Genomic DNA, 17,581 nt, shown 5'->3' with positions numbered 1-17,581 from the left:
AAAGGACCCAATTACAGTGAGAAGCAAACAAGAGAAGTCATGAATGAACATGGATAATTTGGATCCAATAATCTTAACCTAACATGATTTTGAAAAAGCCTAAAGTGGTAAAAATTACGACAAAAAGGAAAAAGTACCTCACGATGATTTAGAAGTTGTTCCAAATCTAATGCCATTTGATTCTTCATCTGCTGTAAAGCTGACTTTTCTTTATTTAAATTGCTGGGGGGAAAAACACACCAAGTTTTAAAGAGCTGTCATATTAGAGTAAATTTAATTAACAAGTAATAAATAGCAAAAGACTATAAAGACAAATCTGATGGTTTGAATTACAGAGAAATTAAATTTACAGTTCATAAAGATATCTGATCAGTGACTGCAACGTTTGATTTAACCAATGGCCTAGCTATTTTATAAGACTATTTTTTTTTTTTAAATAACCATTTAACAATGCAACTGAGATGCTTTCTAAGAATATTTTTCTGCCTACTAGGGGCATAAAATTAGTGTTTTAAATATGACTGGTTACTCCTGAAATGTAAAAAGAGGAAATAGGACTTACATAAAAGGTAAAAAAAAAGTATGTATGGGCACAATATTAACATTTGAGACACTGAAAGTCAAATTAAAACATTTATCCTTAAACTGAAAGTCTGGAGGGGAGGGTACAGCTCAGTGGTAGAGTGTGTGCTTAGCATACACGGAGTCCTGGGTTCAATCTCCTGTGACTCTGCTGAAAAAATAATAATAAAATAAATTTAAAAAAACCCAATTACCCCCTCCAAAAATAAACAAAAAAAAAAAAAAAAAAGAATTAACAAAACCTGAAAGTAGTATTTCATGATTTACCGTATACTAAATTACCAGGTATATAGCTGAGTTAGATAAATGAATTGGATATTTAATCTATGGTAAACTTGGGAAAACAATTTTTGTCCTTAAATTCTTAGGTCAATCTTCGATTTCTAAGTCTACACTGTGAATTTCTCTTTGATAGGATCTATTTCCTGATAGGAAAGGGTGTAAGGGTGTATTAATATTTTAAAAGATAAACATTTGAGGCCTGTCTTATACTGCTTGGAGTTTTATTATTCAACATATAAACATTAATTAAAACCATTAAATGAAATATTCTCTGAAAGCCAACGGAATGAGTCTACTCAGCCAGCACTACAGTAAGGATTAAGAAAAGCAGCAATGAATTGAAGCAACATAATTCCTTAAATGTCAAAATAAAATCTGTGAAGGTAAAATTAATGAGAATTGTTTTGCCAAATAGGCAACACATTTTAAGTTATACTTTAAGAAAATGGAACGCCACCAGTTTTTAAAATATTAGGGAGAAGATTTTTTTTAAACTCAAGGAATAGCAGTAGAAGTCCTGGAAGACCTGGGAATTCCAAGGACTTAAGCAGAAAACTCACATTCTCCTCCTTCCTAGTAACTGAGAATTTCCCCAAGGAAGTACCATAGTTTGTCCTCTGAGAAGAAAGACTAGATGCAATTCTGACGTCTGATTCCAACTGGGCCACTGACTCAACTGTGTGGTATAAAGCACAACACACACCACCCCACTGAACCTCAGTTTTCACATCTGTAAAAGTGGAAAATAATACTCATAAATGTCAAAGGGGTATGTGAATTATCTAATGAATGACTCTATAAAGCACTGAACACATAAAACCCTACATAAAGGCTGTATAGTGTTACTAATTTAGATGAAAAACACTCATCAGAGGAAAACAGTAATTAAATGTCAATAAAGGTAAGCTGCTCAGCAGAAAAACAAATTGACTTTTGGAGTTAGGCGTCAGAGATCCTACTGAGCTGAGGAGTTGAAAAGAACTAGATAATACAAAGGAAGCTGAGTGCCACGTTCTGCTTCAGTCCCCCAGAGCATGGTAGAGATCAGGTTTTTCTGTAACTTTAAAAGTCTATCTTTAGCGAGAATCACATTGAAGACAAAATATTTTTCAAAATGAAAACAGATGTCCAGTAAATAGGAATAGGACTTTTTCAAGGAACAGGTAGGTGTTAATGTTCATATACATGTACAGACATACACACAGAATGTAAACATGCACTCACACGCAGTACACGAGTGAGTGAGTACACGCACACACACACACACACACACACACACACAGAAGCTCTCAAATACCAGCAGGCACATTAAGTAAAGTGTAGAGTAACAGGAATGGAATGTTGATGTAATTAAAGGATTTTGACTGAATAATTCATTAGAAATGCTTTATATGTAATGTTTAATTTTTTTCAGAATAAACATTCCATATTTAAATAACAAAAATAACTGTATAACATGGAATAAAAGGTGGCCAGATGAACCCGGTTTACAAAGCACTCTATTCTATTTGCAAGACGTAGGCTCCACAGACAATACCTGGTATATATTTTTAAAGTCTCAGCCTTCCCTATGATAGATTCTTAAATCACAAAGGAAACCGCCTTCAACAAGTGGTCTCTAAAACTGAGTATGATTATTATTTTATGCTGTATTCTTCCAGTATGTATGAGATTACTCAATAGAAGTTTAGTCTCTCTAAGACATTTCATAACAGTGGAAATTTACCTTTAAAAATACAAAGCTTCTATGCATGACTCATAAAGCAACTACAAAACAAATCTCCTTATAAGCACATCTATCGTGAATGGTATATTACACCCATAATTGTTCAATTCAATGTTAATTATTACTCAGAAATTCATGTTTATGGCTCTGTTTCACCTGCTATATGAAAACATATTCCTGATATATTGTTCCTTAACTTCCTGGGTGAATATACTCTGGCTTAAGCCTTACAAGCCTAAGTAGTATTTTTTTCCTAAACTACGAGTTAACAATAAACGGAGAACTGACAAAGGAGAAAGAAAATTTCTGCTAATTATTCTCTTTCCATGCTTCCTTTAGTTCTGAACTATAGATTAAACTATATAACCCAGACTGTTTCTTGTGGATTGGTGCAGGAGAGTTAAAAGAACTATTTTTAGAACAGAGTATTACTTTAATGATATGGGAATTTAAATTGTTAATAGTGATATCTCAAATGTTAGCTTTTTACATGTTCATAACGATTTCATTTTAGTGCATATTTCCTCTAACCTTTCTAGGCGTTGAATATGCTGTATAAATAGCTAAACTGGCAAGTTGTGGGTGTGATACAGTGGTATTGTTTTATTTTGTAAGAAAATGATAAAATTATTCATTTCTTTAAGGAGCTTTAATTGTATAAGTTAGAGAAACATTTACAAATTAATCAGTTAATGTAAATATTCTTTACTATAAAAATCAATACCCAGCAAAAAGAAATAGGAATTTTCAAGGAACATAATCACTTAGTAATCTTTTTGGATGAGTCATCCAATGTTTAAATTTCAAATTAATGAAGGAAAGAGGAAGGGAGGTAACATTTACTGAGTTTCTCCCGTGTGCCAGAAGCTTTTTATTATATATGTTACATCATTTAATTTTCACAACTCTCCCTTGATGTTCACATTAATATCTATATTTTACAGACACATTTACCTTGAGAAAAGAAACCAGGCTGATGTGTATTCAAAGCTCAGGATAATTCCACTCTATTTGAAATGCCATTGGCTTAGAGTCAGCATAATGGCAGAAAGAAATATGATCCCTCCTGCTGTATCTGATTTGTTGATTGGACTTTTTTATGGCATCACATCCTTTCATTTACGTCATCAGGGACATCTACAGCATCTCAAAAGCCATAATTAAAATACTGAAAGCACCTTAACTTTTTACTTTGGAAGGCAGTTGCTTCAATTAAGAGTAAGACTTCATATCCCATGAAATCTTGGTTCAAATCTACTACAGCTTTAAAGGTCTCAGATGTTTAGCACAAAATGCATATATATATACATATATTTGCAGTTAATTCCATAATTGGCATAGTTCTTGTCATTACTGTCGCTGTTAAGGGAGTCTCAATTTTTGTCAAAATTCAGTATATTTTGAGAAATGTTATTTCTCATTTTAAAGATAATTTTCAATATAAGGGTGTTAAATGTAAGATAGCATACATATATAGAGTATTTATAATGTGTAGGAATAGTGCTATATATATTACAAACATTGTATCATTTAATCCTCAGAATGACCATATGAATTAAGCACTGTTGGTGCCACTCCCATTTCACAGATGAGAAAACAGGCTGTAGAGTCCAACATCATAGCCATTGGCTAGCCACAAGTGGTGATTAAAATTAAAATTAACTTAAATAAAATAAAAATTTTGGTTTGGTTTCTCAGTAACACTAACTGCATTTCAAATGCTCAATAGCCATATGTAGCTAGTGGTTACCATATTGGACAATGCAGTATGGAATATTTCTATTATTACAGAAAGTTGTATTGGACAATGAAAGTTTAGAGTTTAACTGACTTGCTCCAATTCAAAACTAAGGACTAAGCTGGATTTGAAACCATGCGGCCAATCTATGGAGCCTGCATTCCCCTTTAAAATTTGTTTTTTTGAAAGTGACTTTATTATGAAATATTTCAAGAGAGAAAATATATCAAGCCCCTATGTACCTGTCACCCAGCATCAAAAATTATCAACTCCTTAAAGCCCCACTTTTAACCCACCATTCTACACTATTTTTTTTTTTTTTGCCTCTCTTCTTTAATTATATTAGCTAATGAAAAATTATCTCTTACTCAGATTAGAACATAGGGAGGCAGTATAACATAATGGTTAAGAGTATAGAATTAGAAAGCAGACAGATCTGGATTCAAATTTTGGCCCTATCACAAAACTGGATGCTCTGAGATTACAAGTTGCTTAATTTCTCTAGGGCTGTATTTGTCGTTCATCATTACAATTTTCTCCTATAGACGGTTATTATTTTTTTTTATATTAAACATTTTCAGCTATCCTAATTCTTAGTAAAATAAAACTTCAAATAAATCTAATTGAAGGTAACTGTATAAGAGGTCATTTTTTTCTACAGCCCTTTTATATATCCCCATTCCAAGATTACAAAGGTAAAACAAGACTTTATATAAAATTTCAAATATGACAAATATATAATACAGAAAAAATTCTTTTGAAGAAAAATTTAGGGTTCTTTCTTCAATTTCCCTAAGATAACCAAGTGTCCAGTGAATGATATTACATGATTTCTGTTGCTCACAACAGCTATTTATAGAACAACCGTTTAATTAATTCATTGAATTTATTAATGCTTGTTATGAATATTCTAAACATAATTTTAACTTTAAAATTAATCTAGAAATAAACTGTTATATATGTTGACATTTAAAACATAGATGTTATTTTAAATTATTTTATCACATCAGAAAATGATGATCAGGAATACAGTTTTGGAGTAATTATTTTGGTGGGGTAGAAATGAAAGAGGATTGTTATTCTCATTCATCAAAAAGAACACTCACACTTTGAAGTTAATTACCAGTAGTTTTATATTTTTGGTTATGTATCTTAGGAAATCTGAATTTAATAGCTATCTTCTTCAATTGTATTTTCCAATAAACCACCTTTTCCAATTCCTTAATTTAACAATTTTCATTCCCATCTAATTCACTGCTTCTGCATTTACGAATTAGTTAATGATTTATCTAATAATTTATTCTAAATAATCTTAAAAACTAGTAACAACTAAACCAACTACTCAAGCATCCATGAGTTAAAATCTCTTTCATTATGCAGCATCATTCTTTTACTGTAATTTAAAAAGACTAAAACGATTGTATAGATGAACAGATAAGGAATTTGAATGATTATTAAGTGGAGCAAGTGTTCTGGATAAAGCGTCATGAAAAAAACAATTTCAACGTAAGAAAGTGAAAGGAATTTATTTACATTTAGGTAATTCATGGTTTACTTCACGTAAAGGGTCAGGCGAAGAAAAGCCTTAAAAATTCCTTGGCGAAGTCAACATGAATCTAAGTCAATGTGTACATTTTATCTGTTTAAAAAGCCATTCTGACTCCACAAGTGGCCCATCCCACCAAAGAATTCTAGGGGAACAAGGACAGGTTAGGATAGCTGTTGTGTGCCCTGGGGTGGGTGGAGTGCTTTGTCAATCAGTGTAGCATTGCTATTTCCAGGCTAAGACTTCTGATTTATCAGGTGGGATGTGAACATCTTAATCTGATGTGACTGTTTTTCTAAGAGAAATAAAATACTCATTACATTTAAGACCACCTTTGTTATTTCAGTTTTTTCTTCACAATTTACAGGCTGATTTCATCCACAGCAGTATTATGCTCACAATGCCTTTATTACTCAAATAAAAGATCTGTAGATGGTTTACCTGACATCCTTCTCAAGTTGTGTAATACACTCCTTCAGTGAATCAATCTTAGAATCTCTCTGACGCACTGATTCAATGAGATACCTGTAAGGTTGCTGAGTCTGGTTTAACAGAGAATTGGCCCTGTCAAGCTAAAGAAAAACAGATTTCATTAAAATCTGGACAATTTTACCAGGAACTAAAATTGTTCAAAATGCTCTAGCACAGATACAGTACATCGACTATCCCTTACATGAATTACTCTGAAAAGCTCCTTCTGTGTAAATTTGAAGGTTTCAAAAATTATTAATCAATGTATTCTTTTAATAATGATAATAATAATAAAGAATATGTAATCAGAAAAAAAATAAATAAAATATTAATTGTTACTAATTTTGTGGTGGGTCATATACCCCCATTTATTGGTTTGTGACATAAAATTTATCTTCTTTTAATGAATACACATTAGCTAAACATGAAAATCCTTATTTGAGCTTTATTTCTACTCAAATAATATAATCACATTACAATTTAGTAATTTTCATGTTTTCATATTCACGCCCATCTTTATGTACCTCAATCACTATGTATAATTTAGGTACCTCAATAACTCTGCATAATTTATTTTAAAAATTTATGTTTAAAACATAAATAACATACAACTTACCATTTTAACCCCATTTTACAGTGTACAATTCAGTAGCACTAAGTATATTCATGATGTGTAATCATCATTAGTATCTATTTCCAGAACATTTCATCAACCCAAACAGAAACATATTAACTAAAAAAATACCCCATACTGCCCAGTTCCCAGAAACCTCTATTCTATCTGTCTCTATGAATTTACCCAGTCTAGATACCTTATGTAAGAGGAATCATAACGTATTTGTCATTGTGTGTCTGCTTAATTCACTTAATATGAAGTTTTCAAGGTCATCCATGTGGTACCATGTATCAGAAGTTCATTCTTTTTTCTGGCTAAATAATATTCCATTGTATGTTTATAGCATATTTTGTTTATTCATTCATCTGTTCTGTAGATGGATAGTTGGGTTGTTTCTACTTTTTGGCTATTGTGACTAATGCTGTGGTGTATAAATATCTGTTTGACTCCCTGTTTTCAATTCCTTTGGGTATTTGCCTAGGAGTGGAGTGGAATTGCTGGGTCATATGGTAATTCTATATTTAACTTTTTGAAGGGCTGCCAACTGTTTTTCACAGTGGCTGTATCATTTTACATTCCTACCAGCAATGCACTTGGTTCCAATTTCTCCACATTCTTGCCAACACAGTTATTCCATGTGCCTATCGGCCATTTGTATATCCTCTTTGGAGAAATGTCTATTCAGGTCTTTTGCCCATATTTTATTTAGGTTGTCCATTTTTTTTTGCTGTTGAATTGTAAGAGTTCTCTCTATATTCTGGATATTAAACCCTTATTAGATATACGATTTGCAAATCTTTTCTCCCATTCTGTAGTTTGTCTTTTCACTCTCTTGATACTGCCCTTTGATCACAAAAGTGTTTAATTTTGATGAAATCCAACTTACCTATTTTTCTTTTGTTGCCCATACTTTCAGTGTCATTTTTAAGAAACTACTGCCAAATCCAAGGTCATAAAGATTTTCTCCTATGTTTTCTTCTATGAGTTTTATATCTTTATTTCTGAAATTTAGGTCATTGATCCATTTTGAGTTAATTTTTGTTTTCAGTATAAGATATGGACCCAATTTCAATCTTTTACACATAGATATCCAGTTTTACCACCACCATTTGTTGATAAGACTGTCTTTTCTACACTGAATGGTCTTGGCAAACTTGTTGAAAAACCATTAACTATATATGTGAGATTTATTTCCGGGCTGTCTATTCTATTCCATTAGTCTGATATGTCTATCCTTATGCCAATACAACACTGTTTTGATTACTGTAACTTTTAAAATAATTAAGTTTTAAAATCTAAAAGTACAAGTCTTCCAACTTTTATTTTTCCTTTTCAAGATTCTTTTTGGCCATTCAGAGTCTAAAAATAGAACTACCATATGATCCAACAATTCTACTCCTGGGTATATATCTAATATAAAAGACACTAATTTGAAAGGATACATGCACAGCAATGGTCATAGCAGCATTATTTACAATAGCCAAGATATGGAAGCAGCCTAAATGTCCATCAACAGATAAATGGATAAAGAAGATGTAGTATATATATATATATACACACACACACACACACACACACACACACACATACACAATGGATTTACTATTCAGCCATAAAAAGCAATGAGACATTGCCATTTGCAACAACATGGATGGACCTGGAATGTATTCTGTTTGGTGAAATAAGTCAGACAGAGAAAGACAAATTCCATATGTTAACACTTATCTGTGGAATCTAAAAAATAAAACAAACTAGTGAATATAACAAGAAAGAAACAGACTCACAGATATAGAAAACAAACCAGTGGTTACCAGTGGGGAGAGGGAAGGGTGAGAGAGGCAGGATAGGGGTAGGGGATTATAAGAGGTACAAACTATTATGTATAAAATAAATAAGCTACAAGGATATATGTACAGTGTAGGGAATATAGTCAATATTTTATAATAACTATAAATGGAGTATAATCTTTAAAAGTTGTGAATCACTATGTTGTACACCTGAAACTTATATAATGTTGGTAAATAAACTTTACCTCAACTTAAAAAATCAAAAAAAAAAAAAAAAAAAAACAACCCAAACAACAAAAAGAAACAATATTAAATCTTCTAATCCATGAACATGGGACATCTTTCCATTTTTAGGTCTTCTTTAATTTCTTTCAGGAATGTTTTATAGTTTTCAGTGTATAAGTCTTTCTCCTCTTTCATAAAATTTATTCCTAAGTATTTTATAAATGAAATGGTTTTCTTAATTTCTTTTTGGATTGCTCAATGCTAGTATACTATGTACAATTTTATATTATTCTTTTTCACTTTACCTTACATCATAGTCATTCTTCCTGGTTGCTGAAGTACCTTAATTTACATTTTAATATTTTCAATGGTTACAAAACTGTCTAGTAAGCCAATGCACCACAATTTAATTACATTGCTTATAGTAATAAACATTTAAGATGCTATAAAATTTTGACTAGTATAAATAATGCTATATTGTTTATAGTAGTAAACATTTAGGATGTTATCAACTTTTGACTATTACAAATGATGTTCAAATGAACTTTTGTTGTATTGTAGTTTTTTTTCTTAAATTAATATTTTGTTTGTTAAATTTTTTGAGAACAGAAGATGAACTAAGGATAAAGGGGTGTAACTATGTAATTCTCTTGACACATAAGACCAAGGTTCTTTCTAAAGGATTTCATCAATTTATATACCCAATTAACCTTAGGGTTTTTTTTTAATTTTTTTTTTAATTTGTATTTACTCTTTTTTCCTAACAGTAAAATGTAGGCTAGAACAGGATGAAATACAGCACTGTCTATATCAGCAGGTCCCTACTTTGGTACTTAATAAGTTCTCAGAAAAGGTTCTCTAAATTGGATATGCAAAAACTGAACAATCACAACAAAAGTGGTGGATATCTACTATTATAAGGATGAGGGGGTGGGGGAGTATTTTATCATGCAGAACAAAAAAATTATAAAATTCCTACTTTATGACCTTAAACTGTTCTTTGATAATAAAAATTCTAGCTTTCTAAAAAATTTTATTTTTTATTGAAGTGTAGTTGATTTACAACATTAGTTTCAGGTGTACAGCAAAGCAATTCAGTTATACATATACATACATATATATTTTCTTTTCAGAAAATTCTAGTTTTTTATATGAAAAATTTTTTCCTCTTTCCTTCATAATCCCTAACAAGTTTAATGGAGGCTAAAGATTTGCTGTTTTTTTAAAACAAGGAATGACTTACATTTCTTTCTTAAATAAACTACTATACTTTTTTTTTTTCAAATTAAGATCTAAATATAGCATTTATTTTAGCACTGCAGTTTTTTGGTTTTCTTCCATTGAAAAAAAAAATGAGTGACTAGCAGCCTCGAAGCTGCAGGTGTGGAGAACAGCAGGATGGGTATAGTGGAAGATGGACAGGAAAGTAGAAAGAGTCAAGGGCAGAAACATTCATTGTGAAAATGGTCGACCATGAGCTCAAGGTGGATGAGGAGGAAAGTGAAGCCAAGAGGTGGGTGACCAACTGTTGGAGGATACCCGTTTACAGTTTGAGGACTACTTTATAAAAGTTATTGAAACTATTCATCTAAATTATATGAGAAAACTTCCTTATGGTTATAGTAAGTATAGCCCAGGAAAAAAAGAATTCCTCAACAAAAGGAAAAGAATAGTGAAAGAAAAGATTTCTTTTTTTTTTGGACACAAGTTATTACAGTGAAAGCAGAACCATAAAGAAAAAAAAATACCATGAATATTTTCTATAGTTTGGGTTTTAGTGTCCTTTTTCTTTGCTTTCGTAATCATTCTTTAAAATCTATTCCAATGTCACTGGAATCTTATTACTCTACCAAGTTACTTTATGAACATTCAAATATGCAGCTGGACAAAAATAAAACTGAGTCCTACTTACCTGTATAACCAGTTTCACTAGTCAATTAAATCAAACAATTGCCTTGACTTTGTTTTCACAGAACTGACCCTAACTGAATAAACTGAACTGACAAGTTGTTTTGTGTTTCGAACTGCAGAATAGTCCGGGGGTGGGGGTGGGGCAGGGTGGGGGAAGAACTAAGGGCATTTACAAATTGTAGTCAGTTGCAGTCTCGAATGAGCCATGTTTAAAACGTATCAAATCTAACTTCAGTTGCATAAAAAACGTAACAGTAGTCATTAGTCTTAACTGCTTTAGTTTGTTTTTTCCTCATTACTGCAATTGCATATATTAGGTTTCAGTATTAAAAACAAAATTAAGGGTCAAAAGCCTTACTTTTAAAATGTGTCTCTAATATACACCTACAAACTTCTCCCTCTCTGGATAATAAAACTACTATAATGCTGTCAACTTTAAGAATATACTTCTTTATAAACTTATGAGCTGCTAAATCCCCCAAATTTAATTTAATTCTTTAGGGGAAAGAATGTGTTTTTCAATGAAAAGTGATGCTAGTGTCTATTTCTGAAATCAATGTAATTTAGCAGAATTTATTTCCTCCAATATGGTTTTAAAAAGTCTTTTCTAGAACTATAATCATTAGTATTCAAAAAGTTTCACAATCACTCACTTTGCCTATTGTTGTTAGTAATCTTTTCCTAATAGGAAAGCCTTAGTAATTAGTGACTCAGGGATCATATACATAACGAATGACTCAAGACTAAACTCATGATACAATGTTTTATAGAATGGCTATTTCTCTTTTGTTTCAATAAACTGTGTATATGATTTAGAGAAAAGCAACAGCTGATTAAAACATAATTATATAGTTGCTCTTAAAATTTAAAAAACAGATGAAGGGGACTACAGTTTGTTATGTTTCTCCTAAATGTGGGATTTTTTTCTCGTGGAGTTTATTTTCAAAGTTCCATTTCCTAGAAATGGAACTCTTTCTTACCAGGGAGAAAATGCATTCTACTAAATAGAATTTAACGTAGAATTGCCTTCTGTGTGTAAAATATATACAAGTGATACTTTCTAGTCGTGCTAATCAGTTTGCTCTGAAAAATCCACATATCCTGTTCCCTGATCTTTCTTATTGCGCCATGGAATGTAAAAGGACTATTTGAGGTCTAATACTGAGCAATACTTTGGTACTACTTCTCTGTGTTCTCAATCTAAACCAGTAGTTCTCAAATCTAGCTAAATCATCAGCATTACTGGGGGAAATTAAAAAACTGGTTTCTGGGCCCTGCCCCAGCCCTAATGAATCAAAATTTCTCAGAGTTGGGCCATAGATTCTGCGGGTCAGTCAAATTTGGAAAGCACAGCCCTCATGATCTTAGACTTGCTATAGGCCACTCCATCCAACTATTTTAGTAGGTTTAACGGTACTGCACATAAACCATCTTATATACTGAATTTACCACCCCCCCCCCTTTAACACTGACTTCTCCTGTGACATCGCCATCTTCGACAGGGGCAATAATTAATGGAGACCATTTAACCAATGAGGATGCCAGCCTTCATATTGGGGCAGGATCCTGGGGAAACTGTGTGGTTCCAGGTGTTAATTTTTTGTCGCTGGAGGGTGGGGAGACCTAGATCTCAGGATGACAGGATTGTAGTGGTGGAGTGACACTTGTGGGCTTAGGGCAATAGCTGTTGACAAGTGTGTCTGCAAATATTTTATTACTTTAATAACCAAAAGCAAGTGCCTTCCTGTTGATTTTCAGCCCTGCTCTGGTCCTGAGGTTCTCAAAATATAGTCCAGATACTATGGGGAAATTCATGAAAGTAGGATGTTAAAATATTTGAAAGTAATCAGCATGGAAGTGACGGCTGAGGTCGCCGGAGTAGACAGGACTGTAGAGCATTCTTTTTTCAAGGTGTGGCTCTGCATCACTTTTACAACAGTCACAAGGAGAGTCTGTTAAAAGTGTAGATTCCTGGGCATCATTCTAGACCTACTTAATCACAGTCTCTGAGGGCAGGATCTAGAAATCAACATTTTAAACAAACATCTTAGATTGCTCTTATACTAACATCTGAAAATCACTACTGAGGTGTAAGAATAGAGCAAAGGGCAGACACATGGGGGGCACCTATGCTTCAGGGCTTGAAGAAGATGATGACATCAGCTAAGAAGACTACAGAGCTACATGAGGGGGGAAAGCATCCCAAAACAAAGACCGATTTTCTAGAATATCTATAGTGTCATGCCACAGATAAAGCAGGGGACTGAGACGTGAATACTGACAACTAGGAAGTCACTGGTACTCACTGAAGATGGACAAAGGTGAAGGAAGGGGGAAGAGAACAGAAGGAATTAAGAATAGAGGGTTTGGGGGAGGGTACAGCTCAGTGGCAGAGTGCATGCCTAGCATGCACAAAGGCATGGGTTCGAACTCCAGTATGCCAGTTAAATAAAACATGACAATAATAAATAAATAAACCTAATTACCTCTCCTCCCCAAAACAAACCAAAACAAAACAAAAGAATAGAGGGGTTAAGTTTTACAAGTATGTGGGTCAACATACACATAGACACACAAATTGTGCACACATGCTCATTTTTTTTGAAGCAGGATCAAAAGGGGAAAAAAATCTAAGTGAAGATACTAGAAAATCCTTGAATGAAAAAGACTCAAGATTAATACATTTAGATGATTTAATGGTAATAAGGAAAGTACACAGATGATGGAACTGATAGTTTGAGGGAGTGAGTGACCAGCAATAAAGATAATGGGAAACTGGATAGATACAGAAAAATGAAAACACTGGGCAACAGGAAGGAGGGCCTTAGTGATGTTCAACAACATGAATCTGTAATAATCCCAAGCAGCCAAAGTAACAGATTTCCACAAGAAATTTTCAGCACGTTAACACAAAATCAAAGAATCTCCCGTTGTCTCCTCTCTTTCGCTAATGTTGATAGTTACTACCCAAGTGTAAGCCACTAGCCTAAAGCTGGGCAATGTCAGGAGAAGCCTGATGGATGAATCTGGCAACAGAGCGCTTGAGAGAGCGGCTAGTGCTCAGATGGTTGACACAGTCCAAGGCTGGGTTCGGAGGCAGAGTGGAGCCAGGAGGGGCTTGACAATTGGAAATACGAAGAGTTTATGAGTCTGAGACTCTTAAGAAGTCCAAATAAAGCACAGATTTAGTGGGAATGAAATGACTGGGAGAGCTGGAAGGACCGGAGATTAGTGTCAGAGAATGGAATTTTAGAGTTCAAGTGTTTTAAATTTCTTTCCCTCTCAAAGCTACCCCTGAGAAAGTCACTTTAATGTGGTTCACTTGTACAACAACGTGCTGGGGGAGGCGGTACTTACAGTGGGATTTATTTGTAATAGCTCTTAAAAGAAAACAAAAACTATAGTCATTTATGAATTATCAAGGCACAGCAGTAAGGGAAAATGCTGAAACAGTTACCTTATTTGTTTGATGTGTAAACAGGATGATAATTTACAAGCAAGTCATTGTTTCCTTCCTGCAGTGGTGGCTGGCATTTGGTGTGCACACACTTACACACACATACACACACATTCATATGACCTGGTGTGTGAACTTTTAAAAAGATGGCTTAAAGAATTAATTCTAGAATATTGCCCTGGATCCATGTAATTGAATTTTTCCCAGAATAAACCATAACAAAGACTTCTTGGTTTAAGCATTTTGCAAAGTTAGACACAAAGCTGTTGCTATGATTAAGGTTAATGTTTTGTTTATGTAACGAGTCAGCCATTCATAAAGTAGAAAAATATATGTTCAACATTATTAAAATAAATGTTAATTTTTATATAATTCTACATAAGAACTTCAAAACATAAGGGACAGATTGACAATACTTAAGAATAATTTATACACATTAAAGGCAATTTCTGGCATCATGTTTTGGTCAGGTCACATATTACCTATGAATACTGTGTTCCAACAGCCTCTTCACTTTAAGTATTAATGAAATTTTATCACGTATCAACAATTTAATTATTCCTCACGTCCAGTTATATGTTGTGCAGCCACAAAATAGATCACACTACCTTTACAAGGGGTGAAGCATCACTTTAAATACACACAGACAAAAGAGAAAACAAAATCTCTCCCCAATTCTTCAGCATCACAAAAAAGTAAATTCTGTTACTTAAGTCAAGAAGTTAATTTTGGTGGGGGAGGGGATAGCTCAGTGGTAGAGTGCATTCGATCCCCAGCACCTCTGTTAAAATAAAAAGAAAAATAAATAAATCAACCTAATTATCTACCCCCTCCCCCCCAAAAGAGGTTACTTTTTCTTTAGACAAAGTTACTTTCCAGGGGGTACTTTCCTGCTACCAACAAAAACAGCTTCAAGGACTGCCAGATCTCACAAGTGACAAAAGGTGTCCACAGAAAGGGAGCCACTGACATCTTCCCAACTCTTTCCTTTTCTTCTATCTTTTCTCTGTGGTTCTCAGATTTCATTTTTTTCACTTTTTTTTTTTTAAGATTTTGCTAGAGGAGTTTTAGGTTCACAGCAAAACTGGGCAAAAGTACAGAGTCCCATATATTCTCTGCCTCCCCCCACCCCTACAATCTTCCCCACCATCACTATTTGTTATGAACCTACATTGATACACATTATCACTCCAAGTCCATAGTTCACATTACGATTCACTTTTGGTGTTGTATATTCTATGGGTTTTGGCAAATGTACACTTGTCCCTCAGTATCCACAGGAGATTGGCTCCAGGAGCCACTATGAATACCAAAATCTGAGGATGCTCAAGTCCCTTGTATAAGATGGTGTAGTATTTGCATATAATCCACACATATCCTCCTGTAAACTTTAAATTATCTCTAGATTACTTATAATACTTAATACAATATAAATAGTTGCTGGTGTAAGGCAAATTTAAATCTTGCTTTTTGGAACTTTCTGGAATTTTCTTTCCTAATATTTTTGATCCACAGTTGGTTGAATCCGTGAATGCGGAACCTGTGGATATGGAGGGCCAACTGTGTAATCCCATGTATCCACTGTTAACAGCATCATAAAGAATAGTCTCACTGCCCTAAAAATCCTCTGTGCTCCATCTACTCATTCCTCCTAATCCCTGGCAACCACTGTTCATTTTACTGTCTCTACAAGTTTCGCCTTTTCCAGAAAGTCATACAGTTGGAATCATACAGTATATAGTCTTTTCAGACTGTCTCTGTCTGTTTCTAAAAGGTATTTTCCCCTTCTGCCTTGCTTTTCTGTTTTTTTTCACCCATATTAAATGTTACAAAACATAATCTATCTTAAAAACTAAAAGCAATTCACTCATTTGATGATTAGATATTTCAATAAAACATTTTATTTGGAACTTAACATTTCACAAATGAGGACACAGAGGCACAGATGGGTTATACAACATATCTAACTTTATATAGCTAGTAAAGCAGCAAAAACCCCCCAAAAAACAAAAAAAACCACGAAATTTTTTTTAACCCAGTGAGTCTGCCTCCAGCATCAGGTGCTTTGGCAATACTCAGTTCTGCTAACAATAACAAAAGAGAGCAATATTATCTAAGACTAGGTAAGAACTCCTTTCCCTTAGTATGCAAAAAATAAGAATGTAGACTAAAGCATGCATGTATATACATACATACAAACAGTAAAGAAATGTGACTAATTTACCACAAAGAAATGTGTTTCACAGCCATTCTTCTATGCCAAAAATATCTGATTGCTTCACTGGGCACTCATGGGGGACTCTATACCACTTTATGCCACTCTCCTTGCTGCTCTGGTCACTTTCAGAAAGTATGTAAGGACCAGGGCACTCATTCTGTTCCTCTTGCGTGCCCATTTGGCTGAGAACTACAGGCAGTAAGAATTAGTCTGTATCCCCTTCCCTGCTGTACTTTCCTTCATACCATTTAAGATCTAACTGAATATTTATTTCACTTGGGAAAAATCTTTGTTTCTCCCTCCAATAGAATATAAGCTCCAAAGGGCAGGAATTTTTGTCTATCTTATCCAGTGATTATTCCCAGAGCTTAGAACAATGCCTGGCACATAGTAGGTGTTCAATGAATATTTGCTAGAAGACTGAATTTCCTATCAGTACTTGCAAAGGGTACTTACTGAAAGATTTTATTTCTTATGTTGAGTTAAATGACATGGAACAGACTAAACCATTTTACAATACCATTACCTTTATAAATTATCCTTATGTGGTCCTTCCTGTATTAAAGAGCCATAAGGAAACAAATTTATTGGGGGGGGGAAGTAACATGGTTTCTCTAATGAGAAATCTTGTTATTTACTGGAGTTCCTCAATATGCCTGCAAGGGGGTGGTACATAGCTCAGTGGTAGAGCATGCACAAGGTCCTGGGTTCAATCCCCAGAACCTCCACTAAAAAATAAAATAAAATGAAACATTAATTAAAAATACATAAAGAAATTTGATTACCTCCTCCCAAAAAACAAAAACAAAAGAATATGCTTGCAACTTACTGATAAAAATGTTAAGACATGGATATGAATCCTTCAAAATAAAATCCAGTGAAGTTTAAAACAAGATTTATTTTAAGAAAGGAATCACGATGGAATTAGAGGGATACCTTTCTGTGAATATGAAGTCTAAACATTTACCTCGATAAAGAAGGAAAACAGTGGGGTTCTCTGAGTTGTTGTCATATACTATGTA

General features: G+C 33.6%; 1 protein-coding gene across 6 annotated transcripts in view; it reads right to left on the bottom strand.

Moving 5' to 3' along the window:
- The window catches only part of PIBF1 (progesterone immunomodulatory binding factor 1), a 172,621-nt gene that overhangs the window by 32,490 nt on the left and 122,550 nt on the right, over positions 1-17,581 (bottom strand). For all 6 annotated transcript variants that reach the window (XR_012511732.1, XM_074378311.1, XM_074378312.1 and 3 more), the window contains 2 exons: positions 6,316-6,446; positions 138-222 (listed from right to left, as the gene is read on the bottom strand). Coding sequence is in view for 5 of the 6 variants with exons in the window: in XM_074378311.1 (XP_074234412.1) it covers positions 138-222; positions 6,316-6,446 (216 nt within the window). In the remaining variant the exon portion in view is untranslated. The remainder of the gene's footprint in view (positions 1-137; positions 223-6,315; positions 6,447-17,581) is intronic.

This window comes from Camelus bactrianus, chromosome 14, assembly GCF_048773025.1.
Source record: "Camelus bactrianus isolate YW-2024 breed Bactrian camel chromosome 14, ASM4877302v1, whole genome shotgun sequence".
Classification (NCBI taxonomy): Eukaryota; Metazoa; Chordata; class Mammalia; order Artiodactyla; family Camelidae; genus Camelus; species Camelus bactrianus.
The sequence above is the reverse complement of the archived record's forward strand: the minus strand, read 5'-3'. Positions and strand labels throughout refer to the sequence as shown.